At 40.3% G+C, this 24506-nt stretch overlaps 1 protein-coding gene across 2 annotated transcripts in view; it reads right to left on the bottom strand.

Annotated features, from left to right (window-relative positions):
• Positions 1-24506, bottom strand: part of LOC126093176 (nuclear factor NF-kappa-B p110 subunit) — an 88808-nt gene that overhangs the window by 16745 nt on the left and 47557 nt on the right. For both annotated transcript variants that reach the window (XM_049908704.1, XM_049908703.1), the window contains exons 12-15: positions 17272-17393; positions 13807-13921; positions 10661-10871; positions 164-330 (exon numbers count right to left, since the gene is read on the bottom strand). In XM_049908704.1, coding sequence (XP_049764661.1) covers positions 164-330; positions 10661-10871; positions 13807-13921; positions 17272-17393 — 615 coding nt within the window. The remainder of the gene's footprint in view (positions 1-163; positions 331-10660; positions 10872-13806; positions 13922-17271; positions 17394-24506) is intronic.

Here is a 24506-nt window from a genome sequence, read left to right as displayed (position 1 = left end):
CCATCTGAGTATTGAGTGGATCCTTGTAACTCTGTCACTTGATGATGACAAGACTGCCAAAATACAGTGGCAATCTATTGATTAGGTATGTTGCTAATCTGAAAATAGTTCAAGAATTCAGCTAGCAAAAACAAAAAACACAACTTCAAGTTCCACAACATACATGTTTAACTAAATATTCTGCAATTTTTTCATCGTCTCCATCTGCAGCAAAGTGCAGCACTGTTCGACCATTTGTATCTTCTTCATTTACATCCGCACCAGCAGTGATGAGACTCTTTATTGCACCAAGATTTTTGTGGAGGACTCCAACATGAAGTGGTGTCCAACCTACAAAGAAAAGAACCAACACAAGTGGTTAATTGTCACATTAGTGTTCAACTGAGAAGCACAGAATGAACATATAGCACTATTAGTTACCATTAAAGCCCCAATTTTTTAAAGAATCAACTCCCATGTATGTTTTATACGTGCTTCAAACTTCTGATTACTTTACAAAAGATTTAATGTTTTAACTATTTGATGTTAAACAAGTGAAAGAAAAAGTTTGGATTAATTAAATTTGAAGTTTTTGTTGGGTCACTAAGTGATCATTATCAAACTATAAGCAAATGCTAGTTTTTTCAAGCATCTCAATGTTTATGACACTGTATCTCCTGAACTACTTATCATACAGTGATACAATTTTGTAGGTAAGTTCAGTGGTCTATGTGGATACTGTCTGTAAAATATGTTGCAAATAATGCAGTAAGTGATGAATTTTTTCCTTTCTTTTTGCAATGAGTGTCAGAGAAAAACTGTAAGTATGCACTTCCACAAACATATCTCCAGTCTTGTTTTGCTGCTATCTGTGTTTACACAAAAAACACAGGGTCCAGAAGTATTTCTTTTGGACTTACAATTACTGATGATATACTTGAGCATTAAGTTGATGAGTACTATGACATCCGTTTGTTTATGTGGTTACTCAAAAGGTTGCCTGACTCAAAACAGAGGAATAGCAATGAGTAAAAGACATTAAACATATGACATAAAAACATACTCGCAGAAGAACCTGGACAGTTTCACAATAAAGTGCACTCAGTAATATTAGATGGAAAATATCCTGCAAGAAAGGCCATTTTACATTTGGTGGAGGAGAAGCTGTGTGTTGGCCACCATATTTACATGATCAATCATTATGTTATCTTTGTGATAGCTGTAACCCTATCAAATTTGACAACACATTGCACTGGAGCACAAATGTGTATAAGGAGGAACATCCATAAAGCTGTATCTGCAGAACTGTGGGGAAAAATACAATTTCTCAGTATTAACATGGTGTGATGAGCGAAAAATGGGACAAATTAGAAATTAGTTACATCTTCACAAAGTTTCATCATATAACAGTAGAATTCACACCATCAAGTAATGTCAAAAGCATTGCCAATTCTCCAATACAGTATCACACATGCTTTCTTATTACTGTGAAAAGAAGGCTGACCACTGGCATCAAAAACTGTTTTTCCACATAATGGGAAGTCCATGGTTTCTATTTCTGAAAATGGAATTTGCCTGAGAGCTTCATTGTTTTGGCAGTATTTTTCATTGTGCCTGTCTGTGACTTGATGCCTCCTTCATGTGGCGAGTAGCTATCTACCCTCTCCATATCGTTATATTCCAGATAATTTACATGCTGCTTTTCAGTGTACTGTATCTCCAATGAAAATTCCAAGAAATATAAAAAAGAAAGCTCTTACGAAAACTTGCTTTGTGTGCAAGTGGGAACCAACTGAAGGGAAAAAGCAAGTCATGAGGAAGAGAGACAAAAATTAAGCTGAACAAGGGAAAGCATACTGATACAAGGTATGAGTACAGACACTGTCCAAACAATCCTGCATTCTGTACAATTACTCACGGTTACTAAGCAAATTTGTTTTGTAATGGATGTTCTTAGTATTCCCAGGGAGGCCTTTTTTTTGTAGTATAAAGTCTGAATTTAAGCAATTCATGTTTCGTAGCTAATTTGTTGTTTTCCGAACCTTTTCTTTTCCTTGTCAAAAATGATGATTTGTTCATCATCTGAATAGTGGCTTCTTTGCTTTGGGAATAGATCAGATGTATTATTGAGACTGCTTATAGTAAGAAGGCCTGACCTCACTCATAACTGAATTTATGTTGATTTTCAAAAGCAGGGATTACCCTCTCGAACATTAAACAGAAAATATATGAGAAGTTAATAAATATGGGAAATTTCTGTCAGTTAATACATTATCAAGTAACCATATGCCCCAATATAAACTATTAGTTCTTTTCTGTTCTCCACTGATACATCCAATACTTTAGTATTGTAAGTATTTTCACACTAGGATCAGTTCGAAAATCTTCTAGGGCAACCCCGACAGTTCTCCATCATAATGGGACTGGTGGAACATGATGTTTGAATGAATTACTCGGCAAAAGATAGTCCACCAAATGGCAACAGATAGTCCACCAAATGCATCTCATGTCATTTCACTAAAAAGCGAACAGGTCATGATAAGTTTGAATGACGAGCACTTCAACAGTGAACGTACTGGAAACGAGCAGAAAGGAAAAACTGAAGAGACATGGACAAGCTACAGTAGGGCAATAGCAAAACACATTGAAATTTCGCAAGTGTATACTGTGCATTTTATTCATCGGACCTGCCCACAAAAATAAAGACCTTTCTCAAGGCGGTACACATTGTGGCTGCAGAGATATACTTGGCCTAAAGTGGAATATGTCTACAGCCCAAATGTTATTTTTAACGCAGACAGACTGGCAGGTTGCAGGCAGGAGTTGTGACAGTATAAAATTATGGGCAATAGTTACAGTTTGTTTTCCATAGTAATGCATGTTAGTTTTGGCCAGCATTCTAGGTCCTGTACACAGCAGTACAAAGTCGAGCAAATTTTGTTTCTAGACAGTGTCTAGAGGCAACCAAGCGATTTTGTACATAGGCAGTCGAGAGAAATTTCTTGCCTATAGATACGCTTATGCTTCTGCAACAAAATTGCGGAACTTTTGACTCTTATTTGAAATTAGTGACGTGAGACAATTCTAATGACAATGTTGCGCAACATTTTTTAGTGTGGATGTATATATTGGTCTTTATTATTTTTGTATTTCTTATTGTTGAACAACACTTAACACAATGTGGCCAATGGAGAAAGTGTCGCTGCAGATTGGAGATTTTTCATGTAGCATCATGTTTGTGGGAAGACAGTAATTCCGAATATTAATATCATAACAAGAAGTCCTCAAGTACATCGCCCTTGTATAGACCCTCTATATACTCTTTCCACCTTTCTGCTTTCACTTCTTTGCTTAGAACTGGGTTTCCATCTGAGCTCTTGATATTCACACAAGTGGCTCTCTTTTCTCCAAAGGTCTCTTTAATTTTCCTGTAGGCAGTATCTATCTTACCCCTAGTGAGATAAGCCTCAACATTCTTACATTTGTCCTCTAGCCATCCCTGCTTAGCCATTTTGCACTTCCTGTGAATCTCATTTTTGAGACGTTTGTATTCCTTTTTGCCTGCTTCATTTACTGCGTTTTTATATTTTCTCCTTTCATCAATTAAATTCAATATTTCTTCTGTTACCCAAGGATTTCTACTAGCCCTCATATTTTTACCTACTTGATCCTCTGCTGCCTTCACTACATCTCTCAGAGCTACCCATTCTTCTTCTACTGTATTTCTTTCCCCCATTCCTGTCAATTGTTCCCTTATGCTCTCCCTGAAACTCTGTACAACCTCTGGTTTAGTCAGTTTATCCAGGTCCCATCTCCTTAAATTCCCACCTTTTTGCAGTTTCTTCAGTTTTAATCTACAGTTCATAACCAATTGATTGTGGTCAGAGACCACATCTGAGCCTGGAAATGTCTTACAATTTAAAACCTGGTTCCTAAATCTCTGTCTTACCATTATATAATCTATCTGATACCTTCAAAGAAGGGAAAGCAGAAAGGTGGAAAGAGTATGTAGAGGGTTTATACAAGGGCGATGTACTTGAGGACAATATTATGGAAACGGAAGATGAAATGGGAGATACGATACTGCGTGAAGAATTTGATAGAGCACTGAAAGACCTGAGTCAAAACAAGGCCCCGGGAGTAGACAACATTCCATTGGAACTACTGACGGCCTTGGGAGAGCCAGTCCTGACAAAACTCTACCATCTGGTGAACAAGATGTATGAGACAGGCGAAATACCCTCAGACTTCAAGAAGAATATAATAATTCCAATCCCAAAGAAAGCAGGTGTTGACAGATGTGAAAATTACCGAACTATCAGTTTAGTAATGCACAGCTGAAAAATACTAATGTGAATTCTTTACAGACGAATTGAAAAACTGGTAGAAGCTGACCTTGGCGTAGATCAGTTTGGATTCCGCATACATGTTGGAACACGTGAGGCAATGCTGACCTTACGACTTATCTTAGAAAATAGATTAAGGAAAGGCAAACCTACATTTCTAGCATTTGTGACTTAGAGAAAGCTTTTGACAATGTTGACTGGAATACTCTCTTTCAAATTCTAAAGGTGGCAGGGGTAAAATACAGGGAGCAAAAGGCTATTTACAATTTGTACAGAAACCAGATGGCAGTTATAAGGGTCGAGGGGCATGAAAGGGAAGCAGCGGTTGGGAAGGGAGTGAGACAGGGTTGTAGCCTGTCCCCGATGTTATTCAATCTGTATATTGAGCAAGCAGGAAAGGAAACAAAAGAAAAATTCGGAGTAGGTATTAAAATCCATGGAGAAGAAATAAAAACGTTGAGATTCACCGACGACACTGTAATTCTGTCAGAGACAGCAAAGGACTTGGAAGAGCAGTTGAACGGAATGGACAGTGTCTTGAAAGGAGGATATAAGATGAACATCAACAAAAGCAAAACAAGGATAATGCAATGTAGTCGAATTAAGTTGGGTGATGCTGAGGGAATTAGATTAGGAAATGAGACACTTAAAAGTAGTAAAGGAGTTTTGCTATTTGGGGAGCAAAATAACTGATGATGGTAGAAGTAGAGAGGATATAAAATGTAGACTGGCAATGGCAAGGAAAGCGTTTCTGAAGAAGAGAAATTTGTTAACATCGAGTATAGATTTACGTGTCAGGAAGTCATTTCTGTATTTGTATGGAATGTAGCCATGTATGGAAGTGAAACATGGACGATAAATAGTTTGGACAAGAAGAGAATAGAAGCTTTAGAAATGTGGTGCTACAGAAGAATGCTGAAGATTAGATGGGTAGACCACATAACTAATGAGGAGGTATTGAACAGAATTGGGGAGAAGAGGAGTTTGTGGCACAACTTGACAAGAAGAAGGGACCGGTTGGTAGGACATATTCAGAGGCATCAAGGGATCACAAATTTAGCATTGGAGGGCAGCGTGGAGGGTAAAAATCGTAGAGGGAGACCACGAGATGAATACACTAAGCAGATTCAGAAGGATGTAGGTTGCAGTAGGTACTGGGAGATGAACACGCTTGCACAAGATAGAGTAGCATGGAGAGCTGCATCAAACCAGTCTCAGGACTGAAGACAACAACAACAACAACAACAACAACAAGTCGCGTACCGAAGAGCTCTTTCGATTTCTTTCACTATCCATTGTCATCACTGCACAAGCTGCGGTCGTAACAAGGTCTGCCATATTTATCAAACAATGGAAAATACAGGATGGAATGTAACACTATTATGAAAAGGATACTTGCTACTCACCATATAGTGAAGATGCCAAGTAGCAGATAGCCACAACAAAAAGACTGTCACAAAATAAGCTTTCAGTCAACAAGGCCTTTGTCAAAAGTCTTTGAGAGACTATGGTCATGTGTGTGTGAGATGCACTTCTGTTTCTGTGTGTGTGTGTGTGTGTGTGTGTGTGTGTGTGTGTGTGGGCGCGCGCGCGTGCGTGCTGGGGGGGGCGGGGGGATGGTTAATTTTGACAAAGGCCTTGTTGGTCAAAAGCTTATTTTGTCACAGTCTTTTTGTCGTGCCTTTCTGTGACTAACACTTCCACTATATGATGAATAGCAACTATCCTTTTCATAATATCAGCCACATTTATCAAATGCTGAGGAACAAGTCATTCAAATATGTACACATGACAAAGTCTACACTCTCTTCTCTTTCGCAACTTTTGGCACTCGACATTCTTGTGAGAGTTTAACTGCTTGGTCAGTGAGTGTAGTAACTGAAGAAGAGCAGGCAGCCTGGGATCCTCGGTCTGTGGTCCCTTCAGCCACTGGCTAGTGTTGGGCATCTGATCTGTAGATTTCCGGGGAGAGGGTTTCCGAGATGGTGACCTGTCTGCATGTGAGGTGGTTGGTTCCCAAAGATAATGCTGTAGGAACAACGAGGCGGGGAGGAGGGGGCTATCACTCCCCACGGTCATGTTTAATTGCACTGACTACTGGAAGTAGACATCCAGGCCATAAACACATCATATACTGCTGACGACCTTGCGAAAGTAAACGCAAAGTACCCACTGGGACTCTGTACAAATCATCTTTTTTTCCTGATTTTCAAAGAGTTCCTGATTTTGCATTCCTTGAGTAGTTTGACACACTTCTGGGATCAAAGAGGGTGGTCACTCACACAATTGACTCCAGACCAGTGGCAGCGCAAGCATTGAATTTTCATGAAGTGGCCATCAACAGTCGCCACATATGGGGTCATGTATACACTGGGAAGACATATCCCAAAGCAGTGGCATTTAAACCACTACACTGGATGTAAAAATTGTTGTCTGACGCGCCTCTCAACGTACACAATGTATCAAGATGATCCCTCACCTCTCCACATGTTCACACAAATCTTCGTTCATTTACAGCATAAGTGAAAATTTAACTGCTATACCTTGCTGAGGTACTTATGGAATGTGAAGGAACACCATCAAGGCGTTTAAAAGAGAGTAATGCCTGGGACTAGAAAGAATTTGCCACCTTAATTAAGACGGAATCGTTTTTGCAATATGCTAAGGGAAGAGAAATTGTTGAATACATAAAAAAAAATTGGTTTTAAGACACAAACAAATTAATGACATCAACTAATAGTGGGCAACTGATTAAATAAATGGGGAAAGCTGAGCTTATGCTGGACCAGGATTCAAACCCAGTCTTCTGCTTAGTAGGCAGATGCTTTGACCACTGATCCATCAGGATAATGGGCACGAGGGCCTACACTTGTAATGTCTGGATATGTTGGGAATTTGGGTCCTTTGGGAGGCGTGTCAGGGTAGTCCACGCAATTGTGATGAGCACTTTGTCCAGATGGCACAGTGGACAGTGCAGCTGCCTAGTAAACAGAAGGCTTATGTTCAAATCCCGGTCTGGCACAAATTTTCAGATTTTCCCATTGATTTAATAAATGTCTATTGGAAGCTAACATCATTAATTCCTTTGTGTCTTGATTCACAGTTGCTGCAGGATCAAAATGTTACCTGTTCTTTCAGACATGTTCGAATGAGCATAAACCACATATATGGGGGGGGGGGGGGGGGGGGGGGGGATCAATTATAAATGGGATATTTATTCCTGAACCTCAACAGTTGGTACAACTGGCCCCACACTTCTGCTCTGCTTAGATGGGATCATTAGAAGTGAGGACAGCATGCTGCTAGATATTTCCCGCCATTTCGTAAGTAACATCACGATGCCTGAGCAATAGGTGCACCCCTACACTGCGAAAACCATAATCATCAAATTTCTTGCTCGTGAAGGAGTTACTGCAGCGGAAATTTGCCAAAGATTGACTACACAGTTCTGTGATTAATCATTATCAAGGATGCTTATGTTTGCCTGGGATACGAAGTTCAAGGAAGGACAAGAACATGTGGAAAATCAGAAACATGATCGCCTTCCTTGGACATGCATTACAGACAAAAACATTCATGCAGTTAAAGAGATTATTGACGATGATCGACTTGCAATAGTATCTGATATTGTACAATAAGTCTGAATCAGTTATGGGAGCTGTCAAGCGATCATTACAAACGACCTACAGTTAAGAAAAATGTGTTCCAGATGGGTCCCTATACTTTTGACTGAAAATCTGAAGTTGAGACATTTGGAGGCCTGAAAGAGGCTTACAGCAAGGTTTGCGGAAGAAGGTAATGCATTTTTGAGTCAGATTGTCACCTGGGACGAAACATGGGTTCACAAACTCACTCCAGAATCCAAACAAGCCAGCAAGGAGTGGCAGAGGAAAGATCCAGGAGGCATTTTGCTTATTGATTTTTTGAATGAGCGATGCACAATCAATTCTGCTTACAACTGCGAACTGTTGAACAAGGCCATAGTTACGTATCACCACAAAAGACGATCAATCGATCCTCCACGACAATGCATGACCCCATACTGCAGTTAGTCTCCAGGCTACAGGAAAAGCACTGGACTACACTTTATCATCCTCCTGACAGTCCGGGCTTATCGCCCTGCCCTGCGACTTCCATTTATTCGGACCGCTTAATGAAGCTCCAGGAGGGCGACAATTAGAATATGACGATAGTGTGGAAGACTGTGTGCAACTGGCTGCTGATACGACCCAGTTCTTTTTATGATGAGGGCATCAAAAAGCTGCCTATACACTGGGACAAATGCATTTCCAAAGCAGGAATCTATGTGCAAAAACAAATTATAATTGCCTAATTTTTTCAGTAAATGAATTTAAATAAAAAATAAATTCCTGTTTATATTTGAACCGCCTTCGTATACCATCAGTTTCATTTCGAGAAAGGACTTCCATCTTTTCGGATGTGAACAAGGAACTCTCAGTAACTGTCGAGAAGTTTGTTGGTTTCTTTTCCTTCCATGGCATAGCAAAAGAGGGAAAGTTTCTACAGTCACAAAGATTTGCACTGAACTGTGGCCTGTCTGACTGAAGACTGATGGGTCCTCCATGCCACTAGATGATAACTTTGGACATTCCATAACGCCACCTACTCTCACCATTGGTGTAACCCAGCTGGAACAAAGGCTACCTGGTGAGATGGCCAGTGCCTGGCGACTCCAGACGGCCACCTACTCCACAGCATGCATGACAGCTTGAGAACCAATAGTGAGACCCTGTATGGTCAGGGAGTTACCACCATACGGGTACCAGACGATGCCTCTCAACGGGCTGGCTACTGTGCTGGGTAGACGGCGAGCTTGCCTACACAATCTAAAACTTTTTTAATACGGTAGAGGCTGAGTGGGGACTGCAAGTAGTAAACCAATGTACGTAGTGCAAAATAAAGGAACAAAGTAGGAGTATTCAGAATCGACATTTTATGAGTGAGCTAGGTTGTCAGCAGGCACTCTGTTCTAGAAAGAGTAAGTTGTAGACAAGATATAGTTGAAATGTAAAACTGCAGCAGGAAAAGAGAAATTTGAGCTCCAGGGAGAGGGGGTCAGAGCCATCTAGGTTTGATGCTTTGTGGAGATACTATCATTTTACACCAACAGATGGTGCTGGCTGTATGAACTTTATACTAGTCTATGTTACTTGACAAATCATAGTGAACACATTCCATTACGTTGTTATTTGCTGCTGCCAAATGGCTGTGTTGTGGTGCAATATTTCTACGCAGACAAATTTCATAAATTTAACACACCTTCACTTGGTAAGTTAATGCCATTCAATTTTGTTGTTGTTGCATAATGTGTCTTCACCTAATGAAAGAAAACAATGTTATCTCTAAATTACATTTAAGGAGATAAAAAAGGACCATATTGTAAAAGCTTAGTTTATTTCAATTTAATATATTTACACATTCCTCACTTAAATTAACTTTAAACTTTTTCTGTTAACTGCTCTGTGGTTATTTGTGTTTTTCGTAATTTGTATAGGTGCCGTACAAAATGGGAGCTGAATAAGAAATGTTCACTGGCAGGTTCAATGCCTCCATGGTGTGAAATGTCTCAACACCACAATTGCTCAAATTGACTGGCCTGGAAACAGTTTAAGGTTTTAAGGCTTTACAGCACTTGTGGATAGGACTATAAGATGCAGTTTTCGAAGAATCTCATCCATGCAGCACACACCAGCTTATTGCACATGTTCAGGATGATGATGATGATGATGATGATGATGAATGATTGGTTTGGTTTGTGGGGTGCTCAACTGTGCGGTTATGTGCCGGTACAAATTCCCAACCTTTGTTCAGTCCAATATTGCCACTTACTGGTGATGAAATGATGAAGACAACACAAACACACAGTCATCTCGAGGCCAAATGTTCAGGAGGCATCAAACACAAGCCGCCCCTGAAGAGACAGCAGCGCTTGCACAGACTTTTTGCGCATGGTTGAAGAAAGTCTTCCCAATCGTGGACACCGTGCAAAATACTTAAAAGAGAACAGATAACTGTCCAATCATTCTATCAAATGTAGGTGTTTTTTTTTTCCAGCAGGGGATGGGGAGCTAATAAAAATATTCAAACACTTCTAACCCTGTGTTTTCTTCTTTGTCATGTGAGAAGGGAATCCAAGAAGTCAAAAGTATTTCTGATACACGCTGTAAATAAATTTTCTCTTGCATTGGAAAGCACAGTGGAGTTATATGTAAACTTATTATGCTGCGTTTTGACGGCAAAATATTGTAGTTCTCAATATTAAACACCCCCTTATGTCTTACTGAATGAAGATAACAACAGAACCAATAACATACCTGTTGAGTTTTTCTTGTTTACATCAGGTTTCATTTCCGATTTATAATTTGACGGTGTCAGCAGCTCCTCAACACACAAATTGGCATGATGTTTCACCGCAACATGAAGTGGCGTATCGCCATTTTCATCTTGCCTGTCAGGATCCGCACCTGCGTTTAGCAGCCATTTCACTGATACAGGATTCCCAGCTGCAGCTGTGTGCAGAGGTGTCTAGAGAAGAGACAACATTGGCATTACTCTGTTGAAGCACTATAAGAAAAAAAGGCATATTTACATATGGAAACAAATAACATCTTCTCATGGATATCACATAGCTTCACAATACTTTTATCAATGACCAGTGTTTGTCCTAAATTTTTCACATTCTAGTATTGTGACACCAGTCTTCGAAGTTCTCATCAAATATCACAAAAACTTAAGAAATTGCAGATACCTTTTCATATCTAAAGTCTAGTACCAAACGCCACGCAATTTCAATTGGCGCCAGACGATATGGACGTCAAAGACCCCTAGAGGTCTCTGCACCATCACGCCGTAAGCCGTGGCAGCAGGCGCTTCCTGGCATGCATTTAGTGAGAGTCCACAGTGGGACACATGGTCCCAGCGGCCAATAGCGGCGTCCCCGATCATGGATTTAAGTGGCTGCCTCTCGCTCAGCCAGTCAGTCTAACCTTGCGTACATCTTTGGACATATCGCCTCGCCTTAAGACAATGCATTTACTTTCGTGTTCTGTTTACGAGTGGACGTGGTTGTCTGGTTAGGTTTTCTTGTGACTCAGTTGTTTCGTTCTTGATGTTGTCATAAGGTCCTTCATCGGTTGTGTCTGTCTTCTCCCGTTTGAGTTGTTCGCGGGCCATGCCGCGCTTTCCGTCACATCGATCCCGTGACCGTTCCGGTCGCAGTTACAACATTTTGGCGACGAGGTGGTCATTGTTGGCATGGAGGCGAAGTTGGTCTGTCTGCTGGAGCAACAGCAGCAGCTCATGCAGCAGCAGTAGCTCCAGTTAGATATCTTGCAGTGGCTGCTGTGATTGCTAATGGACAAAGTCGGTGCCCGGGACACATTACCAAAACAACTCCCGAGTCCTCGGGGTGTCAGATGTGTTCCCACGTCCGACGTCGTTCCCACCATTTAATGACGCTAAAGAAGACTGGAAGACGTACTTACATTGACTGAAACAACATTTCACAGCTTTTCAAGTCACAGACAACTCCTTGCAGCAGTCGTCGTTTATGCCTTGGGCCTCCCCAGATACGTTCTTTCTTCACCGCAAGTTGGCACTATTGTCCGATCCTGTGGCTCTCTCTTTCCAGGAGACATGCCTCCCTTGCTGATAAACTATTATTCCCAATGCTACCATGTGGTCGCCTCTCAGCTGGAGTTCCACCAGTACCATAAACAGCCTGGTCAATCCTATCGTTCCTGGGTCATGGACTCACAGGGTCTCAGCCATCGATGGCGATACTGACCGCCTGATCCGTGGGTGCACCATGTGTGTGTGTGCGCGTCGCCAGGCAAGCCACCCCCCTCAGTCGTTTGCACCCTGGCCTGTGCCTCGCTGGCCCTGGGATCGCATCCGTATCGATTTTGCGGGTCCATTTTTGGGGTCCATGTGGTTACTTATCGCTGATGCCTACTCAAAACACCCATATGTTGTCCGCATGGCGTCCACCAGCACGGACGCTACACTCACGACCCAGGCCCAGGTTCTCGCCATTGAGAGCCCGCCACTCACTTGGTCTCCGATAATGGCCCCCCAACTCAGGGCGGCGTCCTCCCACAACTTCTGTCAGGCCAACGATATCAAACATATCCGTAGCCCCCCTTTCCGCCCTTCATCCAATGGCGTGGCGGAGGCTTGTCCAAACTTTGAAACAAGTTGACACATCTCCAACCACGGTGGGCCTCACCCTGTTTTTGAGCATCAATCGCACTACGCCAATTGACGGACACAGTCTATTTGCTGATGGCATCCCCCTCCTGCTCCCACTCCCAGCCCTTGCAGCGTTATGCCCCCGGCACGGCCATTGTGGGCCCACTTGAGTATGGGCACAAGGCAGGTTGGACGCCTGCCACAGTCGTCGCAGCCAATGAGCGACATGTGACGTCAGTGCAGACGTCAAAAGGGTTGGAGCGCCGCCATCATAATCAGCTCCACCCGCATGCCCCTGCCTCATCCCCTACCTCCTTTGGGTACAGACGTGGTCCTCGAGGCGCTGCCCCTGCCCCCGATTGCCATCTCCCCGCGGGCCTGCTATTGGCCCTCCCCGCCCCCGGGGGGGATCGGCAGCTCCCTGCCCTGCCCTGGAGTCTGGGACGGCTATCGGTGATACAGCGGGCATCCTTTCCTCATCGCCAACAGCGGCTGACGAGCCTGGCTCTTCTTCCCACTGCCACCCACCTCAGCATCGTCTGGGGCGTTCTGCCCCTATGCGCAAGTTTCAGGGGGGGAGGTATCTGGTACAGCGGGTCATGGAATTTGAATCTGCACCAGACGATACGGACATCGAAGACCCCTAGAGGTCTCTGCACCATCACGCCATAAGCCGTGGCGGCGCGCGTCTCCTGGCACACATTTAGTGTGAGGGCGCCATAGTGCGACATGTGGTCCCAGCGAGCAATAGCCCCCGATCATGGATTTAAGCGCTTGCCTTTCATTCAGCCAGTCAGTCTAATCATGCGTATGTCTCAGTACATACCACCTCACCTTAGACAGTGTATTTACTTTCATGTTCTGTTCACGAGTGGATATGGTTGTCTAGTCAGGTTTTCTTGTGACTCGGTTGTTTCGTTCTTGTTGTTGTTGTCGTCGTCGTAAGGTCCTTCGTCAGTCGTGTCCATCTTCTCCCGTTTGTGTTGTTCGTGGGTACCGCCGCGTTTTCCGTCACGTCATCCCCACGACCGTTCCGGTCGCAGTTACAAGATAAAGCAAAACGATTTTTTAAATATGTCGGACTTTGAAGGTAATTGCAATGGCATCTTATATGGATGTATATTATGAATGCTGGTATGTAACTAAATCTTGGCACATCCTAGATCTAGTGCTAGTAAATTGCTGTAGGGACCTGTGCAACACATATCCAATAATAAAAATTAAATAGAATACTTGATAACTGAAGTTTCAATAAATAAAAATAGCTTACCTGCTGGCTATCATTTGGGCAATTTAGCAAATAATGCTGTGGTTCCCTGGCCAATACATCCAACATGTGTCTTAGTAAGACTTCTTGCTTATGGAGTATTGCAGCATGAAGTGCACTGAAAATCCAATATTCAAATATTATTTTTCCAAAAAATTCCTTAGCACAAATAAAAAAAATAGTAATAATGTCTTCTCAATCATTATTTACAAGGAGATGATAAACCAAATATGTAGTAGCTCTCAAAATCGGAATATCTTGGTAACAATCAACATAAAGAAAATATATAAAAAATGATTAGTCCAATCCTAAATGGTTTTTACATGGTTCATGAGAGTTAAAGCTCTGACCAACTCTGAAGTTTTCCTCTTTTGTTCTCAGAGTCAAGTGGGGCAGTTAGCACTCTGGACTCCCCTACGGTAGAACAGAGTTCATGTACCCACCCAGCTATTACCATTTCCTCCCTAAATATCTGAAGGCAATGCATGGGATGATTCCTAGTCTTCCAGCTATCCTAGATGGTGTTCATGATGCGTGTGACCCAACACTAACAATTAGTCAGACTACAAATTATACTGGATATTTCTTACATAATGTAATGGAAATGTTGTCACACAGCACAATAAAACTGTTTCTTAAGATACAGACTATGTAATAAATATAAATACAGCCATCCCGTAAGGGGCATACCTGACAGTAAAGCAATAGTTTCTCAAATAACACTGTTCAACATGGGTTCTATTTCTGATATTAAAGTATGTGCTTCTAGACCATTTTACTGTGGGAAATTCAAATATGTAAACAAAATATCATTCTCAGGGATACTTTCTATGTAACATGTACATATATGTATATTCACAATTCATGGCAAACACAGAGACGTTATAGAGAAATACGGGTATGTTGTCGCATCCGGTAGTGATAGAACATGATAATTTCTTGTGCAACAGCAGGTGGGAAGAATCAGACATCATTAGGTTATCCCCCGCCACATCTATGTCATTAAGACCACCTGAAACATCTCATTAACTCTGAACAGCAACAGCCGGTCGCTGCCTCGGCAGTAAAGCTTCATGCCTCCTAGGGGCAGGTGCATCGAGTTTACAACAGTGGTGTTAGCCGCAATTTGTGTCAGTCTTAACGAGTGGGTGTTTTGGCTGACAAGTAACTGTCTGTCATATTTCCGAGCACGGTTGAATATTTTAGTTCCTATATGTAAACTGATCGAGCCTGGTGCTGAAGGTAAAACGACTGCTTGTTTTTACACATCAGCGTTCCTCTAGTTCCCTACTATTAATTAAATACAGGTGTATTACCAAAGTGGTATTTTTAAATTTGCAGAAATGCCACGTCGTCATGGATGACGATATAAGCCGGACAACTTCTGCTACATCTGTGGGAAGTCCACTTTTGCCAGAAATAGGAAGAAAATTTCTTCAATCATAAAGAAAGCATACAAACATTACTTTGGAGTAGAGGTAGGAGACCAAGATGAAGAATGGGCACCACATTTCTGTTGTGCTACATGTTACTGCAAACTAATTCAGTGGTGGAAAGGAAAAGAGAATGTGGCGTTGTTTGCTGTTCCCATGGTGTGGAGGGAGCCTAAGGACCATGTTACTGATTGTTATTTCTGTCTAACAAAAATTTAGGGTTTTACAAACAAAAAGTCAAAGAGGCACAGTGTTTACCCAGATCTGCCTTCAGCGAGAATGCCAGTGCAGCATTCCGACAACCTTCCAGTACCTTGAAAAGCTCGAGGTGAAATTCCAAGTGACAGTGAAATAAGTAGTACTGAAGAAATCACAGATGATGATTCTTTATATCACTGCACAAGTGAGTCATCGCCACATTTGTTAACACAGGCAGATTTAAATGATTTAGTACGTGATCTAGGACTAACTAAACAAAAGGCGCAGCTGCTTGGTTCAAGATTACAAGAGTATAATCTACTGCACCAAAGTACTAAAATCATTGTGTTCAGGCACAGAGAACATGACTTTATTTCTTATTTTTCAACTGACAAAGCACTGACATTTTGCAATGACATTGATGAAAGTGCTGAACTTCACTTATATTTCACAGGAGTGGAGACTTTTCATAGATGCATCGAAAACAAGTCTGAAGGGTGTTTTGCTCCATAACGGAAATAAAATACCTTCTGTTCCAGTAGCTTACGCTAGTTTGACGAAAGAGAATTACGAATTCGTGCAAAGGATGCTAAATTCATTAAAATACAATGAACACAAATGGAAAACATGTGCAGATTTCCAGGTAATTGCTATGGTACTGGGAATGCAACAAGGCTACACAAAGTATGCCTATTTTCTTTGCGAGTGGGATAGTCGAGACCAAAATTATCACTACGTGAAAAAGAAATGGCCTAGGCGAAGATGGAAAGTTCGCGAAAAGAATGTACAACGTGAATGTCTGGTAGCTCCTGAATATATACTACTTCCACCGCTTCACATCAAACGTGGCCCGATGAAACAATTTGTGAAGGCCATGGATCCAACAGGCTGTGGGTTTGCATATCTATCTACCAAATTCCCCCGTCTTTCAGCTGCAAAAATAAAGGAAGGTGTATTTGTGGGCCTACAAATCAGGGAGCTGCAGAAAGATGCAAATTTTGAAGCATGTTTAACTGATAAAGAAAAAAACCGCATGGGACTGTTTCAAGATGGTGTCTGAAAACTTCCTCGGAAGAAGAAGAGCTACTAACTACAAAGCAATGGTGAAGGATATGATCAAAGCATATCAGGATTTGGGGTGCAATATGTCTTTGAAGGTACATATGATGGACTCTCATCTGGACTACTTCACAGAGAGTTGTAGTGACGTATCGGATGAACATGGGGAAAGATTCCATAAAGACATTTCTACCATAGAAAGGTGCTATGAAGGGAAGTAGGTACTTTCTATGTTAGCAGATTATTGCTGGAATATCATTCGAGAGAAGAAAGATTCACAATACAAGAGAAAAAAGTGATGTGCATTACAAGGCAGTGGCTCATTGTTTGTCAATTTTCTGTAATTTCTCATGTCAAATAAATGCTTCAAAGTGTATACACAAAGGTTACTGAGTTATATGTTAGATCCCACCCTCCATTAATGTGATGAACTTATAACATCATAAAGATGTGCATTTGTTTGTCGATTTTCACCTCACGTTTGCTGCACTATATCAGAAACTGAAAAGAGAAATTAAATTGCGATTACTCATAAACTATCCCTGACAGAAAAAAACCAAAAACAGTTTTCAATTCAGCACTCAAAATACAACTAGGATCAGTGTAATTTGTGGCTGGTTGTGGTCTGTTAACTTTCTTTCTATTGTTTCTATTGGCATTACTTTTCTGCTGATGACTTTAGATTTTATTTCAGTTCATCAACAGCAATCAAATTAAGAGTCAATGCTTCAATTTACCAGATTTAAAAAACTAAGGAACAAAAACCTATTGTACTTACGTATTGCCATCATGCGATTTCTGAGTGAACATTTTAAGAACTCTTTCTGTAAATACAGGCTTTCTCAATGAAGCATTTCGCTTCATTTCATCCACTATTTGTCGAGCAAGCAGGGGTTCGTCCTGAAAATTTAAATTCGTTTGTTAGGTAATGCTGAACACTTAATGCATGTAAGAATAATTATTCAGAACAACAAAAAACAGAAACAAAAGAAATTATATTTTCTGAAAGAGATTTTTGCTTTCCCCTTGTCCTTACAAGAGTCTAGTCCCCCACGATGTAGGGTCAAAAAAAAGCACCACTTCCTTTACAAAGCTGACCTCTTTCCTCCTCAAGGAAGAACGAACAATTCAGAATACTAAGTTATGGTTTCATCTACTTTTAAATACGTCTAATAGCAGTACTTGCAATTTCAACTCCTGAAGGTAAGCAAGCATTGTCATTATGTAACTTTACAAACTGCAAAGTTATTCTGTCACAAGGAATTTGTGATGGAAACACCACCAGTCTGTTTCATATCGGCTCAGAAACAGTCTGGAAAGCTTGTAAGGGTGTTGCATATTAGGATGGCTGAGAAATAATTGTTAAGAAAAAAATTGGATACATTGGACCATTTCTAATTTAATTTGCACTGAAGTTAGCCAATCAAGTCATTGCACACATGAATTTGAGCAGCCTACCAGAGATAATGTTGCCAAACATGATCCTCGTTTAGTTTCCTCAAACTGAAAAAGATGGTGACACAAAAATTGCACTCAGTTTCAGCTAGCCGAATGAGGAACACACATGGCAACAATGCCTCTGGCAGGCTGGTTGGATTTGCACACACCACCACCTTATGGGCTAATTTCAACCATTGATTATTTCTCCACACAAACTACCCTGCAACAACATTAAAAGCTTTTCAAACTGTTACTGGCCATCCTGTACTAATGACAGAGGCTATCCAATCCAAGACTACAGATCATAAATTAATTTCTAGGCATTAGAAACCATAAATGACAGATAATGTCTGGCGTATCTAACTTTTGGCTTTGAACAATTTCAAAAGGTAAGCACAGTTACCTGTAATTGTTGAATGCAGCATTTTCTTATGTAATAATACTGACAGAAGACTTCGCTAATCCACCACTGTTAATCGTAAACACAAGCCACTATGTCTTTATTTTGAAGAACCAGTTGCACAAGTTTTCCACACTGATGGAAGTTCACTATCAGGTGAAGTTGGTGTGATCTTACACTGTGAATGGGCTACAAAACAATGAAAAGATTGAGTGCCTTTAACCTTCTGGAAAGTGTTGTACCTTTCCTTCAAGACACTGCAATACACTTCTTGTATTTCCTCACATGGTACGAAAAAATAGGTAATTCCTTTGATATGTTTTTCACAGATTTCAAACATTTCTTGAGGTGTTATGATTGTCATCGGTCCCCTGCAGATTTGCTTTCGTGACGGCATGCTTTGTTGTATCCCAGACACCATCACAAGCATTCTTCCCATGGCATGAAGCGAAAAAGTGCCATTTTACATCAAACCCAAAATCATCTTTATGAAAGGACATGTTAATAATTTTTTGTTTTTGTTTTTATACTGACTTGCTACCCCATCCAAAAAGTAAATCAGCTTTTTAAGGAAGAGTGGTGCTGTTTAACTTAGTTGAAAAATGTGCACTACTGTAGTGTTGTGTTCAAGGCAGTCACTTATGACACAAAAGCTGTGGCTCATTAGTTTATCTTTATTTTTATAATAGAATACAAATGAATGAACTGTGGCCTGTTTGTTTATCCAATGATGCCCTTGTACTTCATCTTGAACAAAAAAGGAATAATTTTCCGAAAAGTCAGCAAGAACTAAGCATTCATCAGCTGCCAAGGTTTGCTTTTTGTCTTTCAAAAATTTACTTTGAGCTTTTGCAATAAAATGAGGCATTTTCAGATTTTCAAGGTTAGCCACCAACACTTCAAGAAACTCTTCTCGTGATTTTATGACTGTCACCATTTCAGTTCTGTCTTGTGTCACCCATTCTTTGTATTTTATATTGTCAGGCATCAAACTGTCTTCTTCGGATTCTTCAAACGTCAAGTAAGCCTTGTTTGCCTGGACAATCTTCACATTTTCCCCTGATCATACAATTGTAACTGTCACTATTGCATACCATAACTTCCAAAAGGTGAACTCAATTGGCCCCATCTATCATCAACTTTACGTTCTGATGATACAAACAAACACAAACAATATGAGTGCCAGATGCCCCTGCAATGATACACCATCTTGGTCTCAACTCGCAAAACTTCGATCTACCAATTTTAATGCCGGGATTTTTTTTTTTTTTTTTTTTTTTAATTCAGTGAATAGTTCATTTAAATTACACAATATTAGACTTTTTTGTCTTTGAATCTTAGAACCATTTTCTCTCACAGAAACAAGTCTTATTTTGGCAGACATCAAACAGCTGTTATTGTCATCATCATAATACTTAATAACTTTATTGATTGTGTTTTCACTACCAAATTAGATGCACTTTTCTTTTGTAATTCTGGTAAAATTCCCTGTTCTTTTACTAATTGCCATGATAACGTAAGAAGACGTTCTGACACATTAAATTCATCACTAACTTTTGCTCGACTCCAAGGATTTGGCAGTAAACAGATAATCTTAATTTTATTCTCTTTGTTTGAAGTACTGCATTTAGTTTTTATTTTTTCTAACAAATCATCAAATTCAGTTGGTGAAGTTTTAGAGCTTCCATCTGTTTTAGTGCAAATTGGATTTTGAGATGAATCTTCCAAATTCTTTTTGAATGTAGCTGCCACTTCCTCACTTTTTGTATTCAAGGCACTTGGTCTTTTATCTTGACTTAGTTTTCTAATTTTACTAGCAGGCAATATACCCAGGATTTCACAAGCTGTGTCTACTTTTTTAATGGTTGCTGATAAATCACAAAATGCTGTATCTGAGGTTTCACTATCCTCTCTCTTGTTAATTACAAATATCTTAGAATAACATGTTGGACACAATGATTTTCCTGGTATGAGATTCGCAAAAGGGCTTTTATTATTAGAATAATGATCAAATGTTATTTCTCGCAGACCTTTTGTTATAGGTTTCTAATGTTCTCCATGCAAGACTGACCAAAAACGTGACAAAATTTTTTCAAGTATTTCATTTCACGGTACTTGCATGTTTATTTGACCTCTGGGCCGATTCTTAAGTAAAACAACAATTTTTCTTCTTCACTGTAATATTCAATTCAGATACACTCCATACACATTTTTATGACAAGCTTCATTAATAACAACACCAACGGAACCCTGAGACATCAGTTTTCAACTGCACACTTCAAGAACTTCTAGCTAAATAAGTGTGAGTAGACAATTGTTGGTGTAAGGAGGAGGGCAACAATCAGACTTGTATAGGCTTGCAGATGCAATTCTTGGCCTGCTGAAACAATTGCCACAGCACTGTTTCAACACATAATTATTAGCTAGTGTAATGTGGTGTGTTGCATTATGCAATTGGTATACTTTATTCGATTAGCCTACCAGATATCACAGGTATTTTTGACCTGTGTTAGTAATCTTTTTTCCATAACTTCCAATTGAATCTCAACGTCGAAATTTATACTGAAGTTTGATATCATAAAGGTCTATCAACTGTGAAATTTTCAGATTTTTATCTGGTCCCCTAACAAAGATCCCCCCATCACATGGAATTTGCCATTGGTGGGGCAACCACAACGGAGGGGTATCTGTTGAGAGGCAAGACAAACGTGTGGTTCCTGAAGAGGGGCAGCAGCCTTTTCAGTAGTTGCAGGGGCAACAGTCTGGATGACTGACTGATCTGGCCTTGTAACACTAACCAAAATGGCCTTGCTGTTCTGGTATTGCGAACGGCTGAAAGCAAGGAAAACTACAGCCGTAATTTTCCCCGAGGGCAGGCGGCTTTACTGTATGATTAAATGATGATGGTGTCCTCTTGGGTAAATTATTCCGGAGGTAAAATGGTCCCCCATTCGGATCTCCAGGCGAGGACTACTCAGGAGGACGTCGTTATCAGGAGAAAGAATACTGGCATTCTACGGATCGGAGCGTGGAATGTCAGATCCCTTAATCGGGCAGGTAGGTTAGAAAATTTAAAAACGGAAATGGATAGGTTAAAGTTAGATATAGTGGGAATTAGTGAAGTTCTGTGGCAGGACGAACAAGACTTTTGGTCAGGTGAATACATGGTTAAAAAAACAAAATCAAATAGGGGTAATGCAGGAGTAGGTTTAATAATGAATAAACAAATAGGAGTGCAGGTAAGCTACTACAAACAGCATAGTGAACGCATTATTGTGGCCAAGATAGACACAAAGCCCACGCCTACCACAGTAGTACAAGTTTATATGCCTACTACCTCCTATGACGAAGAAATTGATGAATTGTATGATGAGATAAAAGAAATTATTCAGGTAGTGAAGGGAGACGAAAATTTAATAGTCATGGGTGACTGGAATTCAAGACTAGGAAATGGGAGAGAAGGAAAAATAGTAGGTGAATATGGATTGGGGCTAAGAAATGAAAGAGGAAGCCACCTGGTAGAATTTTGCGCAGAGCATAACTTAATCATAGCTAACACTTGGTTCAAAAATCATGAAAGAAGGTTGTATACATGGAAGAACCCTGGAGATACTAAAAGGTATCAGACAGATTATGTAATGGTAAGACAGAGATTTAGGAACCAGGTTTTAAATTGTAAGACATTTCCAGGGGCAGATGTGGACTCTGACCACAACCTATTGGTTATGAACTGTAGATTACAACTGAAGTAACTGCAAAAACGTGGGAATTTAAGGAGATGAGACCTGGATAAACTGAAAGAACCAGAGGTTGTACAGAGTTTCAGGGAGAGTGTAAGGGAACAATTGACAGGAATGGGGGAAAGAAATACAGTGGAAGAAGAATGGGTAGCTTTGAGGGATGAAATAGTGAAGGCAGCAGGGGATCAAATAGGTACAAAGACGAGGGCTAGTAGAAACCCTTTGGTAACAAAAGAAATACTGAATATAATTGATGAAAGGAGAAAATGCAAAAAGCAGTAAATGAAGCAGGCAAAAAGGAATACAAACGTCTCAAAAATGAGATCGACAGGAAGTGCTAGAACTACTGACAGCCTTGGGAGAGTCGCCCTGACAAAACTCTACCACCTGGTGAGCAAGATGTACGAGACAGGCGAAGTACCCTCAGACTTCAAGAAGAATATAATAATTCCAATCCCAAAGAAAGCAGGTGTTGACAGATGTGAAAATTACCGAACTATCAGTTTAGTAAGTCACAGCTGCAAAATACTAATGCGAATTCTTTACAAACGAATGGAAAAACTGATAGAAGCCGACCTCGGGGAAGATCAGTTTGGATTCCGTAGAAATGTTGGAACACGTGAGGCAATACTGACCCTACAACTTATCTTAGAAGCTAGTTTAAGGAAAGGCAAACCTACGTTTCTAGCATTTGTAGACTTAGAGAAAGCTTTTGACAATGTTGACTGGAATACTCTCTTTCAAATTCTAAAGGTAGCAGGGGTAAAATACAGGGAGCGAAAAGCTATTTACAATTTGTACAGAAACCAGATGGCAGTTATAAGACTCGAGGGGTATGAAAGGGAAGCAGTGGTTGGGAAGGGAGTGAGACAGGGTTGTAGCCTCTCCCCGATGTTATTCAATCTGTATATTGAGCAAGCAGTAATTCTGTCAAAGACAGCAAAGGACTTGAAAGAACAGTTGAACGGAATGGACAGTGTCTTGAAAGGAGGATAGAAGATGAACATCAACAAAAGCAAAACGAGGATAATGGAATGTAGTCGAATTAAGTCGGGTCGTGCTGAGGGAATTAGATTATGAAATGAGATACTTGAAGTAGTAAAGGAGTTTTGCTATTTGGGGAGCAAAATAACTGATGATGGTTGAAGTAGAGAGGATATAAAATGTAGACTGGCAATGGCAAGGAAAGCGTTTCTGAAGAAGAGAAATTTGTTAACATCGAGTATAGATTTAAGTGTCAGGAAATTGTTTCTGAAAGTATTTGTATGGAGTGTAGCCATGTATGGAAGTGAAACGTGGACGATAAATAGTTTGGACAAGAAGAGAATAGAAGCTTTCCAAATGTGGTGCTACAGAAGAATGCTGAAGATTCGATGAGGAGGTTTTGAATAGAATTGGGGAAAAGAGGAGCTTGTGGCACAACTTTACTAGAAGAAGGGATCAGTTGGTAGGACATGTTCTGAGACATCGAGGGATCACCAATTTAGTATTGGAGGGCAGCGTGGAGGGTAAAAATCGTAGAGGGAGACCAAGAGATGCATACACTAAGTAAATTCAGAAGGATGTAGGCTGCAGTAGGTACTGGGAGATGAAGAAGCTTGCACAGGATAGAGTAGCACGCAGAGCTGCATCAAACCACACTCAGGACTGAAGACCACAACAACAACAACGTAACAAAGATATTGCAGGCCACAAAATGGAAAAATTAAAAAACTCCATTTTTTAAAACAGTGTATTATTTAAGTGTACGCTGCTCACCATTGATACTCTACAAAAAGTAACTACACCATAGAGTGTAACAGCAGAAAAGAAAGCTGAGAAATTAACCTTTCTTTGGAAAACTACTGTTAAAAAATTGAGTTTTAATTTGTGGATGATAACTTTGAACTATGAAAAATATACTAAAGAATACATTCAACTAAGTAATAATGATGTTAATTGGTAGCCCAGAGTGTGTTGAACTAAATACATTTTATCTGAAAGGCTTAGGACAATCCACTACTGAATAACTGTAAAAAATGTAGATGCTTGCAAATACGAAAAAACGCATGCAGCCTGGAACAAATATGGACGCCATTTCGAAATAATAAACAATAAACTTAAAAAAAAAAAAAAAGAATTGTGGCTACTAAACATTGGGAAATTCACCCAGGAAGTATAATTTTTTTTTCTGAGATGGTCAAGCAACCAGTGCTGGACCACTTGGTATGGATTGACCCAACATTAAAATATCATATCACTAAAGTAGATCCTCAAAAGCATTAAAAAACTGCAGTCTAAGTTAACTTGCACTTTTATGTTTGTTGTGCAATGCTTATATTCAGCAATGTGTGTACCAAAGGCTTTTTATTCTCGGAATATGTATGCTCTTTAAAATGTGTTTCAAATGAAAATACTGTCTAACCTATGTAATACTCATCACATCCACTGCAA

This window comes from Schistocerca cancellata, chromosome 1 (genome assembly GCF_023864275.1).
Source record: "Schistocerca cancellata isolate TAMUIC-IGC-003103 chromosome 1, iqSchCanc2.1, whole genome shotgun sequence".
Lineage (NCBI taxonomy): Eukaryota > Metazoa > Arthropoda > Insecta > Orthoptera > Acrididae > Schistocerca > Schistocerca cancellata.
This window is presented reverse-complemented; position numbering and strand designations above follow the sequence as displayed.